Source organism: Furipterus horrens, unplaced genomic scaffold, assembly GCF_987537825.1.
Source record: "Furipterus horrens unplaced genomic scaffold, mFurHor1.1.pri manual_scaffold_1, whole genome shotgun sequence".
Taxonomy (NCBI): Eukaryota; Metazoa; Chordata; class Mammalia; order Chiroptera; family Furipteridae; genus Furipterus; species Furipterus horrens.
This window is the reverse complement of record NW_028327171.1, coordinates 55,759,190-55,775,210: the sequence shown is the minus strand read 5'-3', so window position 1 is coordinate 55,775,210 and position 16,021 is coordinate 55,759,190. Positions and strand designations below refer to the sequence as shown.

General features: G+C 41.6%; 1 protein-coding gene across 1 annotated transcript in view; it reads left to right on the top strand.

The window, feature by feature from the left end:
• Positions 1–1,637: 1,637 nt before the first annotated feature.
• SLC9A9 (solute carrier family 9 member A9) overlaps positions 1,638–16,021 on the top strand; it is a 534,896-nt gene continuing 520,512 nt past the window's right edge. Inside the window, exon 1 of the mRNA XM_090275635.1 lies at positions 1,638–2,022. Within this exon, the coding sequence (XP_090131761.1) occupies positions 1,848–2,022 (175 nt within the window). The 5' untranslated portion in view covers positions 1,638–1,847. The remainder of the gene's footprint in view (positions 2,023–16,021) is intronic.

Sequence of the window (16,021 nt, the reverse complement as noted above, 5' to 3'; positions counted from 1 at the left end):
TTTAGGACTTTTAAAAACAATGCAACAATCTATCAAAACATTTTAATCCTTTCACTGAGTTGTTTCATTGCCTAAGATAGTGAAATTGGATGTCATAATAAGATAACACAAGAAAATTTATTTTACCTGGAAAGACCACTTATCATTATTAAAGGAACCAAAGTATTTAATGATGACCTCCCTCAAAAAAAAAAAGAAAAGAAAAAAAAAGAATGGACAGTGCCAGGTTTGAAATTTGAGTTATCTTTAAATCTAATAATTTAGGCCTAGACTTGTGGGGTTGCAAAATTATAAAGGTAGAACCTGCTAGCAAAGCTTCATGAAGTGCTTGCAAGCATTAGCTGACAGATTTCAAAACAGTTTGAATATTAGTCATCACAGATATGCCTGCCAAAAAGGGCAGAGTGTTAAAGAACATCTGCAACACACATAAATACCCCTGCTGAGTTCAACCCAGAGAGGAAATAGCTTCTAAAGCTGCAGAAGGCAAAGGAGCTGAAACAGCAGTTTAGATGGTGTGCCTGATAGACTTTCTCTGTGGGTGAAGCTGCTGTTGAGAAGCTAGCTAGCTCCCAATATGTTACATGTTTGACCTCTAGCTTTTGGTGACAAGGCCCTTTGAAGAATATTTGGACTCATCCTACTCAGTGAATCACTTATACTGTATAAAGTGAATATTAATTTTGTCAAATATGGGGATACTAGATGATTAATACTCCTGAGTTATGACAATTTCATGAAATGATGAAAAACCTCACCTTATCCTCAGACGTACGTATATAATTGTACTGTAGGACCAATAAGGCAAACAAATCATAACAATTGTTAAGAAAGCAGCAGGGCCCATGGAGTATTGTCTTGGATTTCTTTAAAAGGCATAAAAATAGGAATTCAAACCAAAGCAGCCTGCCACATCAGAAGCATCGCTACTGTTAAGGTCCAAACCCTGTGGTTCTGGAACTTTCCTTGTGGATGGAAGACTCTTCCTCAGGGAACCACGCTGTAGTTTGCCATAGGACAGAGGAGGCTGTACGGCAGATTCCTGTGGCCCCTGAATGTCTGGGCCAGAAGCTCCACAGAGAAACCCAGGTATATATTTAAGTTTATTTTTATTTTTTTTTCACTAAACATTCCCAAATGGCACAATTGTAGAGACAATTTTGTCTTTTTGCTTTTGTTTATTCTTGCTTAAAGAAGAACACTTGATTCAGAGTTTAAATGAGGCCCTTGTGACTACCTGTTATATAAAGTCAAACAAAAGAGAATCGTATACTAAATTGTATTTTGCATTTTGATTTTAAAACAAAAATCCCTGTAAAATCATTTTAGCTCAAACTAGGTCTATCAGCCCTCATCACACTGGCAGGCTTTGTTTGGTTGGGGAAGGAAAAGCTCACACGTGAAAGAGGTTATAATTCAGGAATTGGCTTTTTGAACTTAGAAATGTTGCTGATGTCAGGTGATCTGTTTCATTGTCTACCACTCACCAGTTACGCAACTAAAGGAGGCTTGTTTGAAATGATAAGATCATGACTGAATATTGCGGAATCAATCACTGTTTGGAGGCTTGGCCCTCTTGGAATGTAATTTCGTGGAGGTAATTATGTTAAGACAGTGAGAGCCACGGTGAAACTGCACTGGAGTTTGAAAAGTGACAGGGCTGCTTTAAGGGAGAAACAGGAAGTTGAAACGAGAAGCCGTGAGAACACCAAGCCAGGCAGAATGCTCCAAGTGGCAACTTAAGTGGCAGTGTGTACTTTGAAATCCTCAGGCAGCCAGGCTGTCATAGGGGAATCTGATAAAATAGCCCTTTCGGGTTTTATCTAAGGACTCCTAAGGAGCCGGGGATGGAGAGGCAGCAGAGACTCCTGGCAGGGGAGGATGAGTATCAGTTCCAAAACCAGGGAGCGGTGGAACTGCTTGTCTTCAATTTCCTGCTCATCCTTACCATTCTGACCATCTGGTTATTTAAAAATCATCGCTTTCGCTTCTTGCATGAGACGGGAGGTGCGATGGTGTACGGTGAGTGCAGACATTGCAGGGTTGATGGGAAACTTGTTGCTCGGGAAACTAGAGACTCGTGCTCAGATGGCAAAGTACCGAAACTGGAGAAAATGTGCCGATTGAGAAGTCGTTAGCTAGGTGAAAGGTGCTGCAGCGTGATGAATGCTCATCTCTTTGCAAGTGAGCTGAGGGAAGTTGCCTTGTCACCCCATAAATGTCACAGTCATGTTCTCAGGCGGACATCTCGAGTCTGTTGACAGATACAGGGGCATCGTCATGTGAGGAGTCAGACCAGGAGCTGTTTGTAATGAGACACTGGGAAGGATGTCTGCAGTCACAAGAGGGACCCAGGGGCATTAGAAAGTTCTAGAAGTAACATCACAAAAACGTCAGAGGAAGGAAATCCTCTGAAGTCAACTAATTTTCAAGAAGAAAACTTGAAGAAACTTACACCACTCCTCCCTTTGGAACAATTGTCTCCAAATCCATTTTAATTATATGAGCTGTATTTTATCTTCTAATATACAAGAGTTCCTTTATGCAGTGCTTTTTATTTCTCAGCCTGATTTTAGACGTTCTAATTTGTAATTATTGTCATTATTAGTATTATTTGCTATGTATCTTTATTTGGGAGGGAGGTGTGGAAATGCATTTGTTTTACATTTTAAACTCCCAAAGTGTTTCTCTTCCTGTGTAATTTACAATGCCATTCCTTTCAGAATTAAATGTGACAGAGATTATCCAGGCTGCACACTCATCTTTTAAAGCAAACACCAATACACCAGTGGTTTTAAAATTGATCTTATTGATGAAGTAGTTCACTTTACCACTTTTATCTCAGCCTGATGAGGAATAGGAACTTTGAACACAATGAAAATAGGTGAAGCATTGCTATAATTCATAGCAAAGAATATACTTTCACTATATTTTACTTCCCTCATTTGGAAGTGCTGAAGCCGTAATACGGCTGTGGTTCAGGGAAGGGGATCAATGCACATTTTATGTGCTAACCACCAGTGTCCTGATGGTAACAGTGTATAGTCATGATTGGAGACCATGAGTACTTCCTTGCCTTAACTGGATCCTACTGTGAGACACTTGAGCAGGAGGCAGAAATTCCAGGCTAAGTAGTGTAATTCCTTTCAGGAGACTGATAAGCTGACCCATTCAGAACGCAGAGTTAAATTTCTTTGTATTGAGGGTCTTAAATGACATAACAAAACTCTCACTTGAGCGGGAAAAAAATCAGTTAGGTTGAAGAAAAAGTCAAACAGAAAGGAAGTGATGCTGTCAGATGTCAAGCCTGAGGCTCCAATCACTTGCCCTTTTCTATCATCAATGGTCCAGAATCTTTCTCTTGAGTTGGCTAATAAATAATCAGTGAGGAGATGAGATGTAATTTGAGAAGCCAGAAACAATGTAATGCTTGGTATTACATTAAAGAGCTATATATGGTTTAGCAGGAACTCCCACCGTTTTCAATAGCATCGATAGAACTGGAGAATATTATGCTAAGTAAAATAAGCCAGTAGGTGAAAGACAAATGCCGTATGATCTCACCTATAAAAGGAATCTAATGAACAAAACAGAACCACAGGCATAGAAACACGGAACAAACTAAAACTGACTAGAGGGGAAGAGGAGGAGAATAATAGTGGAAAGAAGGGGGAGGGACTAAACAAAGAACAAGTATGAATGAACCACGGACATGGACAACAGTGTGGGGATTGACTGTGGGAGTGGGGGTGGGGAGTGTGGGGTGGGTGGATGAAGGCAAAGGAAAAAAATTGGGACAACTGTAATAGAATAAAAATAAAAATTATTTTAGTAAATAAAAATAAATTCTTCAAGGAAGAGGCAAAAAATAAATTTAAAAAATTACAAACCTTTTTTAGAGGGAAAGATTTTTTCACAGCCCTGAATTTTAGTGAACTATGACTCATTTACCAATTTCAGCTTATCTATTGGGTTGGTAAAAAAAGTCTGTTACATTTTTTCTATAAAATACACGTTTCATTTTCACCAATAACATTATTGATTTGGAGACCTTGAGTATGTCGGCTATCTCCTGCTTGGCTTCTAGTGGGTAAAGGTTTAGGGGGCTGGCTAAATATCTTCCAATGCATAATACAGTCTCACAGCAAAGAATTATTTGGCTAAAACATCAACAGTACTAAGAAACTTTGCAAACCACTTTTGACATGTTTGATCAGTCACAGCACCTTCTCCATACACAGCACAATTTTTTTTTGTGTTTCAGCTGTGTTTTTATTTTTCTTGAAAAAACAAAGCATAATATGCTGAAAATTTGCATATGTTTTTCCATCTTCAATATTAAAATGGCTGCACAAAATTCACCAATTTTGAAGTTTTCTTTAAATGCATGCTGATATGACAGCTGTCACAATACAATCTAACAAAATTGTTTTGAGTGAAGTTAAAGACAACTAAGTGCTACTAGAGCCATCATACGAACAAATGTAATGGACTTTTTGGTTAACCCAATATGATAGAGATATTGTTGTGTAAAACTTTTGATTAATTTGGAGACTCACTCAAATGAAAATATACTTAGTACTCACAACAAATAAATGTAACTTTTATTTTGAACCTGAAAATTTTGATAACCTATAATCCTCAAAAACTCCATGAAATACTTTTAACTTGTAGTTGAAGTTATAAAATATTAGCACATTGCACAATAGTTGAAATAGCATTTCTTTAAATTGATATTGTTAAGGTAGTTTAGGCTTAAAGTGTATGAGAGATTAGGTTGAGCTGTCTGATTTCTATCTTTTCACAGTTTTTCTTTCACAAATTTTTAATGTGAAAGCTATTGAAAGCAATTTCTGAAATAGTACAATGTAAAACAATTATAAAATTTGTGAGAACATTACTGTTCTACTACTAGAATTTTGATAATTCTTGAGTTATCTTGAACTGTATCAATCAATGAAAAGACTTTTATTTTAGTGTTGTTTAATATTCTTTATTGGCATAGAATTGAAGTTGTTGGAATTTAAGGGGCTCTTAGAGGTTATCTTCTCTAGCCCTCTCATTATAAAGGAAGAAACTGATAGCTGCTCATGCCAGGGTCCATGCACTTTTACTCACCCACGTTTTTAATAAGGTTCATGTTCATCTTAAAAGTCCTCTCACTGATAGTCTCTGAAAATAGTCCATATGGATGGCATTAGTGGCTTCTCATATTTCTTCCTTAAGGATGATCTAAATGTTATACCTCAAATATTTATTAGGGACTTTGCGTCAGTGATGTAATAAAATAGTCTGAAACTACAACAGAGGAACGAGATAGGCCTTTCTAATAAATACTTCTAAATGATAAGGGGAAAGGAGATGCCAAGTGAATGATTTGCTCAGTAGCTGTAAATGAATTTGAAATTCATAGATTGGGAAGTAGCCGTAGAGAGCATAATTCCGACATCCTCATTTCACAGGAGAGAAAACAAAGACGTATAGAGGTGGGGTTATGTGATTCATTGTCCGCTGAGCTGGGATTCAACATCCATCTCTAAGAGATGCCAAAGATATTTTTAAATAAGTCAGTTCTCTCAATGATCATTCTGGAGAGAGGCTGTGTCTGTGAGATCTAGATGCATCCTTATATTGTTTATACTTTCAGGAGTCCTCACATAGATTCTATTTTCTAGAAAGTCCAAGAGTGAAATTTAAGAATAAGACTATATAAAACTCTTGATCATTGAGGATGGAACTCATGGTTCTTGCTGGAGTCCTGCCAGGATCATGAGGATAATCAATGGGAAAGAAAAGAATCAAAACTGTGTTAAAAGTTAAACCTAAAAAAATGTTTTAAAGGAAATGAACATTTGAGAGTAAAGCATACTTCAGTCATCCCCATCCTACAGATAGATACGTATGATGAAACATCTAAGATTTTGCGATTCTGTACCTAATGCTTACCATTGAGTTTGGGTAACAGCTCCTCTGCTGGACTGAATACTGCTCTTGCTCTCATCATCTTTTTCTATAACATGTCGTTTTCCTCTGTATCGAGAGAATAAGTATTTTTCTAAAACACCCAATTTCCTGTAATACCTCAGCCCAGCCTGCTATCTGCCTTTCTGCTGGTATTCTGTTGATATGTTTCAAATATTATTCAGAAGCTGTAGTACATATTGATTGATACATTTACACTTGAGGGAGCAGAGCCTTAGGAAATGAGCAGATCAAGTAAAATGAGAGAAAAAGTGATCAAACATGTGACTGCTTTTTTACTTACGGTTGGAAACACTTTCCAACTTGTTAACCTTAAAATCTGTGTTAATTTGACTCTGTTCTCTGGAGATAAATCTGCTACTCCAAGTACAAATAGTCCACTATATGAACAGTGGCTTTTCTCTTGGCAGTAAGGTCCATGTGAGGTTTTGAAAAATTAGTGGCAGTATTCTCACAATATTTTTGCCTCACCAGGAATGTAATGGATAATGGTGTCTCATGACATTCTCTGGCTCTCATTATTTCAAAGTTGAGAGATTAGATAGAATCCATAGCTGCTTTAAAATATACACCATGGTGATATTCATATAAATGGGACCAAAAGCTTAAATGACTATTAATGGTCAAAGTATTGACTGACAGCAGCTGGTGCACTTAGCGCTCCTCACTTAGGGCCCTGTATCCCCTGCTCTTGTTCCCAAAAGGAAAATTGCTCCTGTTTCCTGAGAGCATTAAGAGTTCCATTACACATCACTCGGAGCTCTCATACTTCATAGGACATTCATAATGCCATGTACTTGAGGGCTGGGATCTGCGCCTACAATCTAAACCTCTTAGAGTTCTACCTTTGATGCCATGGCCTTACAATATTATGACAGCCTCTGAATGCATGTGGAAATTTTCCTCATTACTTGGTGGGCAGAAATGAAATTTTAAGCCACAAAGTTTAGATTTTAATTTGTTAAACTATGTCATGTTAAACTGTTAAATCATATCTATACCTTAAGAGTATAATTATCAGTTTAATAGGACTAATTTAGTTCATTCAGCAGCATGTTTTTCAAGATTTAAAGAAAATATAGTTACATAGTGAATCAGCAAAGTTTTAAAAGCTACCTTTCTTTAATAAAATCATAAGACATCCATTTCATTTTAGCACTGCTCGGAGGTTCCCCAGGATAAAATTGGGCTGTTTGACATGGTGTGGCTGTCCCCTGCTGACTCATTTTCTCTGCCCAAGTCTAGCCCTGCCTCCCTTGAACACCAGACTCATAGGACAGGCTTAGATCACTTCCGGGCCTTCCCCTGCCTGGAAGATCCTCCCCAAGGTGTTTTACTGGTTCAAATGTGCATGCGTTATGGAGAAAGCACTGGATCCTCTCTTGGGGATTTAAGTTTTTTAATCCTGATAAATTTCTTTTTTCCTGTAGCTAGATGCATTACTTCATGCAAGTGACTTAGCCTATGGCCTTACTTTTCTCATCTGTAAAATGAGGAAGAAAGGAAATAAGTATCACTAAGCTCCCTGGAAGCTGCAAAAGTTTTTCAAAATTCAGACCCAGACTGACTTCGGCCCTTGGGCATCTTTTAGCTACACCAGCCCAAACCCGCTTCCTCCCAGAACTCCCTCAGCCTGTGATACTCAGTCCTTTTTCCCAGACAGGAGTTTAGCTGCTGTTACATAACCACTCTTAGTTCTTCTGGTCCAGCTCTGATTCTGTAGTGAGTGTTGAGTAAATCCTGCAGAACTCTTCTCAGTGCGGTGAAGAGAGCAAGTTATACCACCAGGGCAGTGAGGGCTGCCTGAAGACTCAGGGTTTGGTGGAGCCTGACATGAAAATCTGAGTGAGCCCTGACCCCTGTGGCTCCGTTGCTTGGGTGTCTTCCACAAAAGGAAAGGGCACTGGTTCAACTCCGGGTCAGAGCGCATGCTTGGGTTGCATACTTGGTCCCCACGAAAGGGAACCAGTCAATGTTTCTATCTCTCTCTTTCTCCCTTCCTTCCTCTCTCTTTAAAAAATAAATGAAATCTTTTTTTTAAAAAAAGCTAAAATGTCAATTTAAAAAATCCAAGTGACTGTTTTAATTTGAAGGGCTCTGCAGGAAAGGTACTTAAGAGCCCAGTGTACTAAGCATGCTCTCTCCTTTTTGGCATAAAAAGATTGATTTAAAGGAGCTTCAGAGATGACAGCAAGGCTTTCCCTGCTGTAAAGTGTTTGCCAAAGAAAGGTTTAAGGAGTGGAAAAGTCAAAGGCTTGTTACTCTCTGTAGGCTGTTCCAAGTTAATTTTAAGAAAATAACTCAGCATCAGGGGCTAGCAACCTGCATTTTAACAACCTGTGCTTCTGAGTCCCTAAGGAGCTACAGAGGAAGCTCCTTTGAGCTAAGGACTCTGGGGCCTCAAAGGGTCCACTCTCAGGGTTCTACAATGGGATGACTGCACATCAAGAAAATAGAATTTATGGTTCAAACTACAAACACATATAATATATAATCTGAATCGAATTAAAATTATGTGGTTAGGGAAGTGGGGATATGAAGAACCAACCTTTGCTAAACATCTATTATACCAAAGTAATATATAATAATAATAATAGCTAACAAATAGCATTTATGATGTGAACTGTGCCATCACAAGTACTTTATGTATGTTTACTTATTTAATCCTCGCAAAAGCCATCTTTGTATGGGGAAACTGAGGCACCAAACAATTAAGTAACTTGCCTAAGGTCACACAGATCTAAATGCCCCAGCTGGGACTCAAACCTTGGCAGTTTGGCTCTATGTGGCTACCAGGTATCACAAACCTGGCTGTGATTATGTATGCATGTGTGTTTTGGGAGGAGGATTATCAATTTCATGTTACAAATGAGGAAGCTGACACTCAGAGACAGAAGAGTAACTTGCTGCTAACCTTTAGGGCCGAGCTTCAAACCCAGGGTTATAAAACCCATGTTCTTTCTCACCTATATCACACTTCTAATCCTGGAAGAGTTGTTGTTATTTAATAAATGTCTTCTTTCTGCTAAGTATTGGTACCTTGAGAAGTTTCCAGGAGAAGATTGAGATATCTAATAACTATATGCATACATTATTGCTAATCTTTACTATATTCATGCGAACTATGCAGGATGATCTTTAGTTTGCATGTGAGGACATAGAAACTCAGAAAATATACGGCTTGGCTAAAGCGACACAAAATAACAGGCAAGAACACCATTTTTGAAAGCTAGTGCTCTCGAATTTTGGCCACGGTTGTCCTCTCACCCACATCTGCTCCTGATATGTAACTCTCTCATAAAATCAGGAACAGGGAAAGGCTGGGGAGAAGAGGTTGGTAGTTAAGTATTTCTTGTACCTTGAAGCTTCAGAAATGTTATGCTGTCCGTCGCAAAAAGCCCAGCATGGGAAAGATATTGGGGGCCCATCCGTGCCAAGCAGCCAGGCTGAAACGTCCCAGGGAGAGTGATGAGGCTGCCCTAGTGTGAAGGAAAGCAGTGTTGCAGGTCCACAGCTCTTCTGGGCTTATATCCCTGCAGTTGTCAGAATGGGTGTGGAAGGCGCTGAATAGTTTGAGAAGGGATGGTGTCTTACTCGTGTAGATCGTAGATCATGCAATATAAGCTTTTGTCATGTTAGTTTAATTGAATGGAGCTTTTGGAAGAGGCTGAAGGTAGAATCATTAATCACACCTCTGGGCTCTCCAGGCTTTGTAAAACCTGTGAGCGTGAGCCTGAGAGGGCATGGTGCTCCAATTGCTAGGAACTCTTGTCTTATGACTGCTTCTCACAGTGTGACCCCTGGAGTCGGAGCACCAGGGGCTAGCTAGCGACCTGCATTTTAACAGTGTTCCTGAGGGTTCTGAGGCACTCAGGTGTGAGCGCTGCTTCCCTAGGGAAATGGAATTGAACATAGAGCTCCTAGTTTTGTCTCCTCTATTTCCCCCTATCTTTTCTTTTTCTCACTTCACTGCTTTCCTGTAGTGAAGAGGGGGTTTGGGAGACAATCTATTTGTTGGCTGGTCCCTCCCTTTTCTACTATTTGCAATACTTTATAATGTTTCCAACTCTGGTTTGGAAAAAAAAATAGACTATGTAAACATTATAAAGTGAGAGATCATTTTGCTTTAGTCAGTATGTATCTAGTTAGAGATCTCTATATATTTCCTCTGTAACGTTCTTAAGATGGTTGCAAGGAAATGTCAGCTCATGTGCAAGTTGGTGGCTGAGATAATTTCCAGGGAGAAGTTATCCATAATGCTGTTGATAGGCATGCTGGACTCTTGTGAAATGTCTGTGTGTGTATTTACATATGCATGTGTATGTTTGTGTATGTGTATTTGTATCTCTGTGTGTTTGTGTATGTGTTTGTGTCTGTGTGTGTTTGTATGTTGTGTGTGCTGTGCCTGTATGTGTATGTTGTATGTGTTGTATCTGTGCATGTGCGTTTATATACGTTGTGTGTGCTGTGTCTCTGTGTTTGTATGTGTTGCAGCTATGTGACTGTGTATTATATGTTGTATCTGTGTGTTTGTGTGTGTTGTTTCTGTGTGTGTGCATGCATGTGTGTGTTGTCCTGCAACGAGGATGGGGCAAAACATTGGACACCCCACCATGGTGGAAAATCTGATGGTTGGGACTTTCTGTCATTTCCCATATGTGTCTGTCCTTTGAGAAAATTAAAACTGTGAATGAGTCCTGGCCTGTATGGTTTAGTTGGATGGGCACCGTACTATGGGATGAGGGGTTGCCAGTTCAATTCCCAGTCAGGGTACATGCCGGGGTTGCAACGCAGTCCCTGGTTGGGGCATGTGTGAGAGGCGACTGATCAATATTTCTCTCACACATTGATGTTTCTCTCCCTCTCTTTCTTCTCCCTTCCCCTTTCTCTAAAAATAAATTTTTAAAGTATTTAAAAATAACTATGAACTAAATATCTCAGGTGGACTAGCCTCGTAGACCACTTCCCACCTTGAGATACCATTGGAGACTCCAGATCTGTTCTGAAACTTTTATGGGATCTTTTCTTTGAAACAAGTTGTCAGTGAGCCAGCGCAAAGCAATAAATTGTATCCTTTTAGCAACAGCAACACTTTTCTTTAGTTCTTTGAATTTACGGGGTTGATGGGGGAAGGAGGGCAGAAATAGAACAAAAGACCTAGATGACTAGCATTGCATATTTTTACTTTCTATCCTTGTCTAATCTCAGGGTAAAACTAAACTGCTGAAAGGGAAAATGTTAGGAAATTCACTTAGCATTTGAAATTCAAACTCATATTATCTCACTTTATCATTTTTCTGATAAAGGTTTTGATAAGATGGGGAAGGTGGATAAATATCAAGTAAAAAGTTAAAAATAATGGAGATGCCATTTAAAGTCTCATTTGTGACTACCGTCTTATAGAGAGTTAAAGGGTGTGCACTGATTTGGCTTTCTTAGAATATTTGTCACACCTTTTCCTTCTCCATCCCACATTTGAACCCCTAGTTCATATATTTTTTATCTGAGTGACTGAAATAACATCACAGATTCCCTGCCTTAAAGAGTTTCCCACTGTAAAAAGTCCTAATAATGATAAAGAACATCTTCCTTGGGCTTTATTTTATTCCTGTCATCTTGAAACTCCTCTCCTCAAACTCCCTTACTAAATTCTTCCTCATGTAAATAGAAATGATTTCCCATATTAACTTCCCCTCCATGTCTTCACCGTATTGCAATTCTTTTTTTTCCTTCAGATAATTGTCTCCAAATGCAGTTTCCTGTGCTCCAAAACAGAGCAAATCTGCTTGCCAACAAAGAACTCACTCAGTTTTTCCACAAGACCTTCTTGCCAACACTCTCTCCTTCTTGGATACCCTCTGCTCCTTGGCTGCGCTTGGGCCTAGAGCTCAGCTGCCCAGTAAGCCATACCAAGCTGCTTGGCGTGCCTCGTTAGCACTGTGCTCACAAACTTCTGTACACTTCTCCCTAGAAAGTCCATGTCCTGCTCTTACCTGGTGAACTCCTACACATCCTTAAGAGCCTCTGTGAAGCCTTTCTCAACACTTTGGTCAGTGCGGTGGGGGAGTTTGTCTGTCCCTTAAGGCTCCTTAGGACTTTGTACATTCACTTGTTAGCAAAAACAAAAACATTTCTCTCTCTTAGGATACATTCAGTTGATAGTAACAGAAACCCTAATAAACCTTAAGCAATAAGGACATTTATTATCGCCCATGACTAGAAGTCCAGAGAAGAGTAGCCTTCAGGGCTGTCTGATTCAGGGCCTGCTCTTGTTATCAAGGACCCGGGTTCTTTCCTCATCTCAGCTCTGCGTCTCTCATGCTGACTTCAGCATGAGGCTGGCAGCAAAGTGTGTTATCCTGAGGGAGAAGAGAGAGTCATTTCTCCTTTTTCTCTCTGAGAAGCACCCTTCTCGACTTTCCTTGACTTTTATTGACTGGAATGGGGTCACATGCTCTTGTAGAACCAATTATTGGCAAGAGGGATGGGAACACCCTTGGAGCTAGAAATGAGGTCCAGTTATCCTAAGCACATGGGGAAGGCTGGATAACTGAACAAATCTAGGCTTTTTGGGGAAAAGAGGGGGATGGATGGTAGGTTAGCAATCAATGGGGTCTGATACAGTTCTCTACAGTCTTTATGTATTAAGTTCATTTGCCTAGCCTCCTAAATTCTCTCCAGTGTTCTGTGGATTTAAATGCACACGTGCGTAAGAGTGTGCTTAGATGCGTGTGCCCAGCAGGGCTGTGTGGCTCCGGGGCAGCAGCGCTCCTGTGGGGAAGGAGCGAAGGTAGTGAACAGTGCCAAGACACTGCCCGTGTATGTCCGTCCCACGAGTTTCCAACAGAGGCAGAGATTTAAAATCCATTTTGAAATCTGTTAGTTATGAATATAGTCATTACACATTTAAGGAAATCCTCATCTGTAGTCCTCTCTAAAAGCCCCTTTATGAAGATGCTTCGGCATCATGTAGAATGACTGTCAGCTCTGCAGGTAATTAATTATGAACTGCAGGCTTGGTATACAAGGAGACTTAGTACACACTTGTTGTACCTTATTCTTACTGGACATCAAGATCACAGGATTCAGCAAGAGGAAAAGGGATGGTAGCATTAGAATATTTTAGTATTTTAGGATCAAGGCCATATTTCATTCATTTCATAGCTCCCGCAGCCCCAGAGCAATGCCTTGTGTGTATGTGGTGTGAAAGCTTGAGGAGGGCGGGAGTAGTTTTCTCACATTTGCAATGTGGCCATGAAGTGAGAGCTGCTCCAGAACGACAAAGCTCGTGTTTCCCAATGCTTCTCCTTCAGAGTGCTCATGAGGCTCTTTCCCCTTTGTCCCTCCCTCCCTCCCTCCTCCCTGTCCCATACCATCATCTTGTCACTGCCTGCCAGGCAACTGCTAGGAGAACTACGTGGCAAGCCCTTTAAGGACAGGAATATCATAACATTGGGTGTGATCCTTCTTACACATGACATTCTCAAATGTTGGTCCCTGACTAACTACACACATTCAAAGGATCCTTTCTTCTTAACTCCAAGGGAGTCTGTGGGCTTGGAGAAAGTTGGGTTATAATTCTGCCTAAAGTGTTTAGCTTTCTCTCTAGGAAAGAGAAGAATGGCATAGAGTCTCTGCCCTAAGCAGTCTCTTTGTCTAGTGGGGAGACACAGCCAAGGTCTGCAAAGCAATGCTAAACAATCGTCGTCGGCAGCCGTCAGTCTCGAGAGACGATGGTGTAGCTTCTGAAGAGTCTATCTGCACCGCCGAGAATGGCTGTGCAGTCCAACTCGGGAGTGACCCGGTATCTGTCTCCTCCCGTGTTGAATCAACATCTTGCGATGACGCTGGAGTGTCCTCTCCAGTGAAGCTGAAGCTACAGAGCCTGGGCAGGGTGATATGGAGGGTCTGCTGTTGCCCATGCAGCAGACCCCCCCTCTCTTCGCAGCTGAAGGGTCCAAGGGAAAGACGGAGTCAATACAGCTTGGCTTCAGGTGCGCCGCAGGAGTTGCCGGTGTTGACTACAACGTCAAACCGCCTTAGGGACTCCGGCTCCGGATTTTCTGTCGGGGTTTACTCCCTTAGCCTTTCCCCTGAAGAGGTATGCCGCAAGGCAGCAGAGGTTTTTTGGAGTCAGAGTTTTCCTTCTCTGATGTGCCCTGACTGGAAGATCGAACCAGCGACACTTAGCTCGCAGGCCGACGTTCAATCCACTGAGCCAAACCAGCCAGGGGAGAATGCTAAACAATACGTCTTTATAAAATCTGGCCATCAGGGGTGTGGTTCAAACTGTGAGTGCTATAAGAATTCAGAGACGAGAGAGCTCAGAGCATGGGTCCCCTAGATGGGACTTGAGATGGAGTTTGTATGTTGGGAGTGCTTTAGGGATGAGGTCTATTGTCAAAGCTCCATCCCGGGGCTGGATGCTGTTGGGGACAGGCTGGGGTTCACTAGGGAGCAGGTTCATACTGCTGCCACCCCAGTTGCTCAGGTGCCCAGACTTGTAGGGCAAGGGATGCATCTGGACTTGAATTCTGTCTGGAGAAGATGATACCACCAGCGGGCTGAGGAAAGAGCTCAGTGGAGTGTCGTGCTTGTGCGAATATGATCTGGGACCAGGGCTGTGCACATGTGTGCAGGGCAGTATTGCTTTGCCAGGACAAGTTTCTTCTTTTCTCCTGCGCAGGTGCGATCCTGATTCATGACTCACCAATAAGAGTGCTGCTTTGTGTCTATAAGCCGAGGAAGTCAGGCTCTTCTTTCCCTCTTTTGTTCACAAGTGGTTGGGGCTCTCTTTATCCTGGAGGTTTGTGTGAGTATAAAAACAACTGTTTCTTAGTGTTTTCTTTCTCCTAGCAATTCCATTGTATCTGGCACCTGCTCTCATATATTGTGTGGGAGTGGGTCACCAAACACTTCATATTTGTGTCAGCAGATGGCTGATGCCTGGGCTTTATGGGTAGGTGTCTGGCCTGTGACATCAGGCATTTTTGGGTTACTGCCACTGAAGCAGAGGCGCACAAGTGGGTGCATGTGAGGCAGTGGCTGCCCCCCTGGTCCTCATACCCTGCCAAGATGCTCTGCCAAGATGATGATTCCTTTCAACCCTTGGGGCTGGGGAGAAGCAGGGCCAGAGTGTTTTGCCTAGTGCGTTAATTTGGGTTCTCTGAGAAGCAGTTGCTGGGAAGAGATTTATTGTGCAAAAGATTTACTGGGGAAAGCTCCTTTGCAGGAGCATGGGGAGTGAGCCTGGGAGCGCTAGGAAAGCTGTCAGACCTCGGTGCAGCCCCACCCTGTGGAGAGAGAGAAGGAAAGGAGGCTGGCGGGAGTTTTAGGCTGCAGGCCAATTCTAAGAACATTTAGGCAAGGCTGACTGGGGATCCTTGAGCCATGGGTGGCCCTTCTGAGGAGTCCTGTCTGCCTGTCTTAGTACCCCTGCTTACTGAGTCTTTGGCAAGCCTCAGCATGCATGTGGGTATGGATTCCAGAGCACAGAAGCTGAGACCATGGTCAGCTGCATGCCTCACAGTGTGGGGGATCTATCTGACAGGTGCATTTCCGTGGCCATTCCATCAGGTGACCTCCAGCTGTTTGCTAGCAGCTGACTTCATTTACTCCAGGGTACCTCTTCATGAAGGCTGGGACCAGACCTGGTGCATAGTGCCAGGAAGGGCCACTCAGATTTTAAGGCCTTGTATGAATTTAGCCACAGGGTCCCAGATATGAAGCACCTGTTATTATGACAACTACTTGTTTTCCCTGCTTGGGAAAACAAAAAGTAGAGACTTCGTGTTTACTTCTTGTTATTGCACTGAAATCATATTGCAAAAATGAGTGGTTCTCCCTGTGGGAACTTAGAAGGTATTAATGCAGGTTCTTTATCTTCAGTCCCCATGCAGACGGTGTCTCATGCTGCACTTCTTTATCTCCCCCTTGAGGGGAAAGCAGGAGTCTTAGTATCATTCATGGTACCTGCCCAGTAACTTTTAGAAAATGAATCCTTCATGGGCAAAGAGTGCTGGGAAAGTGATGTTCTTAC